The sequence below is a fragment of the Coregonus lavaretus genome (genome assembly GCF_964263955.1).
Source record: "Coregonus lavaretus genome assembly, chromosome: 8".
In the NCBI taxonomy this organism is placed as follows: Eukaryota; Metazoa; Chordata; class Actinopteri; order Salmoniformes; family Salmonidae; genus Coregonus; species Coregonus lavaretus.
In genome coordinates this window covers 16,156,230-16,165,177 of record NC_139995.1, presented here as the reverse complement: position 1 = coordinate 16,165,177, position 8,948 = coordinate 16,156,230, and the positions used below count along the sequence as shown (strand labels likewise).

General features: G+C 40.2%; 2 protein-coding genes across 4 annotated transcripts; one reads left to right on the top strand and one right to left on the bottom strand.

Moving 5' to 3' along the window:
- Nucleotides 1-208: 208 nt before the first annotated feature.
- Nucleotides 209-3,494, top strand: LOC311133138 (microphthalmia-associated transcription factor-like; the record flags this gene model as incomplete). Of its 3 annotated transcripts, none has more annotated exons than XM_084166573.1 (9): nucleotides 209-241; nucleotides 861-1,088; nucleotides 1,306-1,401; nucleotides 1,593-1,689; nucleotides 1,969-2,052; nucleotides 2,427-2,483; nucleotides 2,615-2,690; nucleotides 2,820-2,967; nucleotides 3,105-3,494. In XM_084166573.1, the coding sequence occupies 9 exons, from the start codon at nucleotides 209-211 to the stop codon at nucleotides 3,492-3,494; spliced, it is 1,209 nt and encodes a 402-aa protein (XP_084022699.1). The 3 variants fall into 3 exon arrangements, with proteins under 3 accessions (XP_084022699.1, XP_084022698.1, XP_084022697.1); XM_084166572.1 differs by having other exon boundaries at nucleotides 1,587-1,689; XM_084166571.1 differs by having other exon boundaries at nucleotides 1,587-1,698.
- A 1,695-nt stretch (nucleotides 3,495-5,189) lies between these two features.
- Nucleotides 5,190-7,922, bottom strand: eevs (2-epi-5-epi-valiolone synthase; the record flags this gene model as incomplete). The annotated part of the gene is made up of 5 exons (XM_084167281.1): nucleotides 5,190-5,266; nucleotides 5,380-5,632; nucleotides 5,919-6,155; nucleotides 6,724-7,363; nucleotides 7,747-7,922. The coding sequence occupies 5 exons, from the start codon at nucleotides 7,920-7,922 to the stop codon at nucleotides 5,190-5,192; spliced, it is 1,383 nt and encodes a 460-aa protein (XP_084023407.1).
- Between the last annotated feature and the right edge of the window lie 1,026 nt (nucleotides 7,923-8,948).

Below are 8,948 nucleotides of genomic sequence, written 5' to 3'. Positions count from 1 at the left end.
TTAGTTTAGCTAGAACAACACAACACAGGAAGGATGAGCCCTGGTATCCTCCCCGTCTCCTAACTTGTATAACTAATTAGGGGTTTGCCTTTAATAAGTTCAACTGACCAAGCCGGTCCTCTTGTTTGCATATGTTAGCCTTGTATCCACACAGTTGACTGATCAGAAAAAAGGAATATCTGATACATACTATCATACAAATTACAATATGTTGGAGATGCTTGAATACAACCATTGCCAGGTGAGATGTGTTACTGAACTGTTGTTTTTTTTTTTTTTTGGGGGGGGGGGTTTCTATCAGGATGCAGTATTACTATCTGTGTTAGTGTCACATGTATTAGTGTATTGTCATATTTATGTATGTACATATATTTGTACATACATAAATAAATACATTGTATTCATGACATTGTCCTCAGTGCACTGTATAATTCACTGTCATTGAGAAAAAGAAAGAAAGAAAGAAAGAAAGAAAGAAAGAAAGAAAGAAAGAAAGAAAGAAAGAAAGAAAGAAAGAAAGAAAGAAAGAAAGAAAGAAAGAAAGAAAGAAAGAAAGAAAGAAAGAAAGAAGCATATAACTGGAGACTGATTGAAAAGGTTTGGTTTATTGTTTCTCGTTGTGTCATATCCATGTGTTGATCTTCAGACATGCATTCAAGTCTGAAGATCAATCCACAGAATCTCACAGATCTGTATTGTGAGACATTTTACAAAGAACAAAGCCACATTTCACTGGATAACTATACGTTGCCATAGGATAAGATGATCTACCCCCAGGAACCTCATTACCGACACTGAACAAAACTAACTTTGGAAAAATGTTCACCGTCTTCCACCGTTTCTCGTTTTCCCCCACCAAGGTGCAGACCCATCTGGAGAACCCCACCAAGTACCACATCCAGCAGGCCCAAAGGCAGCAGGTGAGGCAGTACCTGTCCACCACCTTCGGGGGTAAGCCTTGCAGCCAGGCCAGCATCCTACAGTGCCCCAGCCAGCCCCCAGAGCACGGGATGCCCCCCGGCCCAGGCAGCAGTGCCCCCAACAGCCCCATGGTCCTGCTGACCCTCACCTCAAACTGCGAGAAGGAGGTAGGCATAAAAGAGAGGACACAGAGATCCAATGCATATACCATTCACCCTGGTTTTTCATTTGGATCTCACAATGGATTTATAACTACTTCAGGAATATGGCGAACTGGGTACAAAATACATATAGATTTTCCAATGTTGTCTATCATAACATTTTTTTTATACTAATCTGGTACTCTAGGTTGGTTTATAATGTTTTTTTTCATTATTATTACAGATGGACGATGTCATCGATGACATTATTAGCTTGGAAACAAGTTATAATGATGATATTATTGGATTTATGGACCCCGGACTCCAGATTACAAATACGGTAAATTGACATCCTTCCCAATGTAAACAACTTTTTCAAATGTTAAGTGCAATAGCAATCACTCTAATCTTCAGGCGGTACAACATATTTACTGAAAAGGAACTACAGCTTTGCATGCTATAGAATATCAATATCTTTCTGACATGTTGCATTGCAATCATTGAATGTTCTATTCCTTTCCTCAGGTCCCTGTATCTGGTAACCTTCTGGACATGTATGGAAACCAAGGACTTACCATCAGTAACTCCTGCCCTGGTAGCTTATCCAACATCAAAAGGGAATTCTCAGGTACGTTAGGTGTCTGCCGGGTGTAACCCATTATTTACCCGACACCCTCAGCAAAGCAGCTCCATATTAATAATGTCAACCCTGTCAAATCACAAAATATTTTTTTCTTCTTCCGTTTTTTAAACCATTGTAGTGATATACTAATAGTATACTAATAATATACTAATACTAACAGTTAAAGAAGCAAATATGCATCAATATTGTGTGCAATTTGTAAAATGCATAATATACTGTTAGCTATAAATAAATAAAAATACAAATAATTGACCAATACTCAAGCTCCTGGCATGATGCACATACTTGACAAGACTGGATCCTGTGGCCAGTTTGACAACTACCCAAGGCCTGAAGGCTTTCCAGTTGGTACGTTGTCACTAGATTTTCATATTTTCTAACCATTGTTAATTTCCTTTTTTGAAATTCATTATTAAACTATTTTGATGGTGGCTCACTAATGTACCTGAACTAAAATGCCAGTGGGGATTCATAATAATCTATCTCAGATTGAATATTTTTGTGATATTAAATGCAGCATTAAAGGCAGTTATTTACAATTGCCTCTGTGAAGTATTTTGTGTATATTGACAAATTGGATCTGTATATCAGTAAAATTGAAGTTAAGATACCCATTGGGTTACATGAATGGTAGTTAGCTTAAAAAGGGTTGAAACCATCTTGAGTATGTAAGAAATAGGACACCTTCACTTGTCACTCAAAAGTGTTTCCCTTCCGTCCAGAAGCTGAGGTTCGAGCGATGGCCAAGGAGAGACAGAAAAAGGACAACCACAACTTAAGTGAGTTTCAATGGCAAAAAGGAGTAATCAGTTATTTGGGATACATTGCTCTTTTTCAAGTGTTGATTTGCAGATGTCCTCACATTATATTATAACTGCCTCCATATTTTCTGCTTTTCTTCACCCTGTAGTTGAACGAAGAAGGAGGTTCAACATCAACGATCGAATCAAAGAGCTTGGAACCTTGATTCCTAAGTCAAATGATCCGTAAGTAGCCCAGTTTATCTACCAAAAATGTTGGCTGCGTCCAGAGGACATAAATGTTCATGCAGTTTAAGGATCAGCTGCTTAGTTGCTACGTACTGACTGTAGACTGTTGTCCCCTGCGGTCCCTAGGGACATGCGCTGGAATAAGGGCACCATTCTGAAGGCCTCAGTGGACTACATCAGGAAGCTGCAGAGGGAGCACCAGAGAGCCAAGGAGCTGGAGCTTAGACAGAGGAGGCTGGAGCATGCCAACCGCCATCTGATGCTGCGCATACAGGTACGTCACACCAGAGGGAGCCAGTGAGCGTAGCACAAGGGCACCTTGAGAAAAAAACCTTTCTACTTAAATCTTGGAAATGTTTAGCCAGTATAAGTATCTATGTGGTCTTGTGTTTTCTGTGTGTGTCTGTGTAGGAGTTGGAGATGCAGGCGCGGGCTCATGGTCTTGTGGTTGTGCCGTCGTCTTCCCTCTACTCCTCTGAGCTGATGGCCCAAGCCATCAAGCAGGAGCCCATCCTAGGAGACTGTCCCTCAGACCTGTACCAGAAGTCAGGCCCCAACATGTCCCCTACCACCACACTAGACCTCAACAATGGCACCATCCACTTCAATGACAGCCCTGTGGATGCAGGGGACCCAGGGGCCTATGGCTCCAACAAGGCCTCCACTAAACTGAAGGACATAATAGACAACACCCTGTCTCCCATATCATCCCTTCTGTCCTCAGTGTCTCCAGACGCCTCCAACAGCAGCAGCAGGTGTAGCAGCAGCTCAAGCATGGAGGAGAATAATCATGGTTGTTAGCACTGCACACAAGCTCAAATCACATTTTAGCATTGTTATTACTGGGGGGGACACTAGATGCTGCTATGGCCTATTCCATGAGATGCTTCTCTGCTAGCATCCTAAGCTGTCCTCCAACTTTCCTTCCCTTGTTTTCAGAAGTTATGTCTTTTGTTTTTGTTTGTTTTACAATGTCATTGTGTCTCTTTCTGGAACCAAATCTGACTGTTCAGATGAGGCTACTCTACTTCTAAACTGGCTGCTGAGATTTACTGTACAATAAGATTAACTTTTCATGTGGGAATTATTTGAGAGAAAGTGCACAATAACTTGACAAGATTTGATTACATATATAATATTTTGATATTTTTTTAATATCATGACTTGTTAAATTAGAGTTTAAAACATTTGTTTATTATATGATATCATACAGAAATATATATTTAGTTGAATACTTATATGTTCAATTAACTGATTATAACATTGTACTAAGCATTTAAGATGAGATATGACTTCTTACCCTTAAATTAAATTCAGAAGCAATGGTTTGAAAGCTACAATATTATTTATGAATAAGAATTAACTTGCAGAAACAATGAATTCATCTGTTATTTTGTTTCCTACATGGTGATAGCTAAAGTGAAGATATGTGTAAAAAAACAACACTGTAAATATAAACATTTTGTTTTTTTAAAGTAGGTCTTTAATTAAGTATTAAATTAAGTGAATCCATTTTATTTTCATTCCCCTGGCTATTACCATATAATTTACATCTTTGCTCTTATCCCATACAAACTTGTAATGCACATGAAGATAATATTGTGCACAGTTCAACGAATGACATTTAGCTCAGTAGGAGCACCTGCCACCATTGTTCTTGTATGTCAGACTGCTGAAATACTATCCCAATATAACTTTATAATTCCTAATATTAATTCCTAATAGAACTTTCCATAAGACCACTATATGGTTGACTGTAGGAAATAGCCAATTTGTAAATACTGTAGTTAATGTAACCAACACATTCCCTTATCTGACCTAACCTTAATATTAATGTTATTATTGATTGTGTTGTGCAACTCAATTCTCTACTTGCTCTAATCATGTGGTTGCTGGACCCGTGTACGAGGGTCAGAGGTATGAAGTGATTTTTTGTACTGTCTATCATTGTGTTATCTTAGGTGGCAGGTAACATTATACAGTTTAGTATCAGTGGAGCTCTGAAACAAGTGCCTTTCATTTCAGAAAAGTTAGGGGTCGTTTAAAATGCATTTACTGAGCCTCAATATACATATTTTGTACAATGTTAAAGTGCATTGTGCTTAAAAAATGTGTTTAATTATGTTTTTAAGACAAAATTAGGAAGTTCTTAGACATTATTTAATTGACAAAAAAAGTGATATCAAAAACATCAATAGCAATAAAAGTCATAAAACATACAGTTTTGATGAAACTCCCTTTTTGTAATGTAGTATTAAAACTGTGAGGGGTTGGTATTGTTCAATATGACAAGACAGGACATGCAATTTTCAATCAAATCAAGTCAACCTGAAAAATCAACAGCACCTACAAATATGATCTACAACTATGAAAAATTGTTGAGCATTCCAGATATCTGTGCCAATGTGTCATGCAAAGACACATCCTTGTTTCAATAATTTCAATCAATCCAAATAAATCATCTACAGCAATACAAAGTATTTGGACCAGTTCAGGTCACTGTGGTCGCAGCTCATCACACCACTTCTCAAACGCTCTGTACAGGCTTTCATCACCCGTGTCATTGAAGATCTCTGCAGATGGAGAGAGGAATGTGATTGTTAACATCATCTTTGAAAATATATGCATTTTTAATCTTTGTTAATGTACTGAACTCTAGTTGACAAAATAATTTATATCTCCTTACCTGCGTGCCCTAGGCCAATGGGTAGAGGCATCCTGACTAGTCCAGCAGAGTGCTTCAGCCTCTCACAAAGTGAGTGCTGCACCAGTGCCAAGGTAACGTCCTGATGCCAAACAGGCAGCTCCAGCCCCACCATGCAGCCTATAATCCGCAGCTTCTCCTCCTCCGTCATGAGGCCTCTCTCACGGGCCACGTACACCATGTAGGACATATCGATGTTCACCGCCTCTCCGTGCAGTAAGGATGGGAGCACCTTCTGCAATCAAGAGGGTCAGTGTTCAGTACTATATCCATGCACAACTCTCTAGAGTGGAGTATTGCCCACAGCCACACCGTTTCTAGCCGCTAGCTAACATGAACAGGTATGAGTAAACTTGACACCATGCTCATCTGGCACATAGTTACACTCAAAATAGAACAAGAGGTGACAATCTTGACATGATGACATAATGGTTCAAACCCAGTTACATGCAGTAGCTCCTGTAACTATTTGGCTTTGTGGTTATTTAATGTGCAGAGGTACATAATTGGTTCTACTGTACCATTTCCAGCTCTGGGCTGATAAGGTGACCAAAGTCCACCAGTCTGTCCAAATCGTCCTCCCACAGGTTGGGGGCCAGCTCCTCTATCATGGTTTCTATGGCCACACGTGTGGACACGGAGGCAGCGTCTTTGTTGTCCCCCTGAAGACCGCTGTCAGACTGGAACTTGGAGTCCAACAGGAACTGGCCGTGGGTCTCCAAAAGCTCAAAGAGCCCTCTGTGTTTCATCAAAGCCATCTGTAGAGCATACATTTACATTAAATACCAGTACATAAATCAGATCTACAGAGCTAAATCTACAGATCTACAGAGCTTATTCTCTAAGACTGATAATGTACTGTATATTGCTCGCTACCGTATACAGTCAGATAGTACAGTATTGTATCTTAAAGCTAGAATCCTTAGTTGTTACATACATTTTTGGACTTATATAATTATATAAACCCATTGATTCTTTGAGAATATAACTTATAAATGCCTCATGAGCTTGATTCAACTGTCATACCCCATCAGAGCCCAAAATGCATGTTTGTTTTACTCCAATGTTTGTAAACAATGTAAATATAAGCCTCAAAACATGGTTAAAACTATAAGTTTGATATCATGGATGGTCAGTCCTTGCATCCATAGCCGTGTCTATGAATTTGAGAGTGGTTACATTTCTCCAGGCCTATCCCTCAGCTTTTTACCAAAACACAGGTGGGGTGACCGCTTTGTTTTGTTTCAATTAAGGATTCTATCTTTAAGTTCATGAACAGTCATATATCCAATCCATATCTGTCGCTGTCAGGCATTGCTACTGTACCTTTAACATTTCGGCCAGCCCATTGGAGATGTGTCTTCGAGAAACAGTTTGAATGAAGGAGCGGTCTAGAAAAGCAGCCACCGGGGGTATGTAGCCACCCAGCTTATTTTTACAGTTGGCAAAGTTCACCCCAGTCTTTGCCCCCACGCTGGCATCGACATAGGAGAGGAGGGTGGTAGGGACACGGATATAGGGGGTGCGTCTCCTGTAGAGGGAAGCCGCGAGGCCCACGATGTCCAGGCAGACCCCTCCGCCAATAGCAATGATGGGCTCTGTGCGTCTGTCCAGGGAGAATTTATGGACCTCCTCCACGATCTTCATCACCAACTCCATGGACTTGTTCTCCTCGGTGGTGGGCAGGGGCAGGATCCTGTAGAGAACATTACGGGCCTCAAAGTAGTCTGTGAGCTGGCAGCCATAGAGGTTGTAGACGGTCTGGTCCATGACCACGAAGCGTCTGAGGGGCTTGCTGCTGATGCTGCTCCTCAAGGCCTCCTGCTGCTGGGGATCCCTGATGTGGCCCAGGAGCAGGGTGTCGTTGCTGGGGTCCAGCAGGCCCAGGGTCTCAATCACCTTGTAGGTGAAGATGATGGGACTGACCACTGTCCAGGAGGTGCCTTGCTCCGTGGTGCTCTCATAGCTGGAACATTATGTATTTGTTTGAGTTGCCAGATTATTTAATGTACAGTTTAGTACAGTATGTACAGTAGATGTTTAGAGAACAAAGCCTGGGGGTAAATGTAACTTCACACCATTTCACTTTTTCTGTGGTGGTAGCTAAATAATGTGTAAGAATGTGTTTGCAAATGACTATGATAGTGTTGTCTTGCTGGGTAAACATAATGACACCTCTTCACATTGTGAAATAAATATTCACTGTCTAGTGGATCTAAGAAAATAAAAAACTAATTTAGATGTATAAACCATGAACCATATTTTTGTATACCTTTTATACCTTACCGCTTTAATAGATTTTAATCAATCGCAGACCTTAATTATATTTTAATAAAAGTTTTTACTCACATTTTGGCATCTGATACTTGACCCTTCAAGTTTTTATTACAATTATTACCCGTTTTGCGTTTCCATGTGCCCTTGACTTGAACTAAGTGAAAGTCCTTATTCTTTACAACTGAAATGTTGTGGCATTGCAGTGGCTCTTCCACGTATGTCTTCCCGGTGATTGCAACACAGGACATCTTATGTATTGTAAGCCAATGAGTGACAGATGCTGAGTGAAGAAATAGAGCATCATGTTCATCTCTTATTACTGTCTGTATATATACCCGACACTCGACAGCAGATCACCAAGGGAGGAGCGATAATGATCAGCGTGCTTACGAAAGTTTTGCCAAAACCCTTAAACTGTTCAAATGTAGCCTACACGAACCTTACACGTGGCCCCACGTGATCGAACCTTATACAATTTGGTTGAGTGACGTAATGAAGGTAGAGATTTATGTAAAGAGGGAATTACACACTTTTTATATAGAAAATATTTAGGCTGCTTAATAGAAAACGACTGCAATTAATTGCAAGCAGCTTCTGACTCCACATCAATAATTTTAATACATATTTAATATGAGTAATTGCATTTGATCCCACATATGTTTTAAACCTGAGTCAAGCCTTTAAATTCACTCAAAACATGCAACTTGCAAGATGCAAGCTAAATACATTTGTAATAGATGAACATGCATTGCACAGTAAGAGTCCATTTAGGAATAACTACTAGGCAGCCTATCAGGATGATGTATTTAGCCTACTTCTGACCCAAGTTACATTTATATTTTAGTCATTTAGCAGACGCTCTTGTCCAGAGCGACTTACAGATAGTGAGTGCATACATTTTTCATACTGCCCCCCGTGGGAATCGAACCCACAACCCTGAGGATGCCTGATATACTGGACAGCTCATAAAGTTTAAATGTCCCAGGACAGATACAGTAGTGCATGACTTGGCATGCAATAATGCAGTCTTTCGCACACACGTGAAAATCAGCTCCATTGACATAGTCCGCAACAGAAGAATGTTTTGTGCCCACGTGATGTCAGTAAAAAGACCCTCACTGTGGAGAATAAAGTTTGTTGGGAAAGGTTTACACCAAAAGTTTGTCACTGATATAATATTTGTCAACGGGCACGTGGGCGGAACGCTTTTCTAGGAAAAATGCATCGTTTTTTCGGGTTGTTTCGTTAGCCAACAATCAAATCCATTTACACAA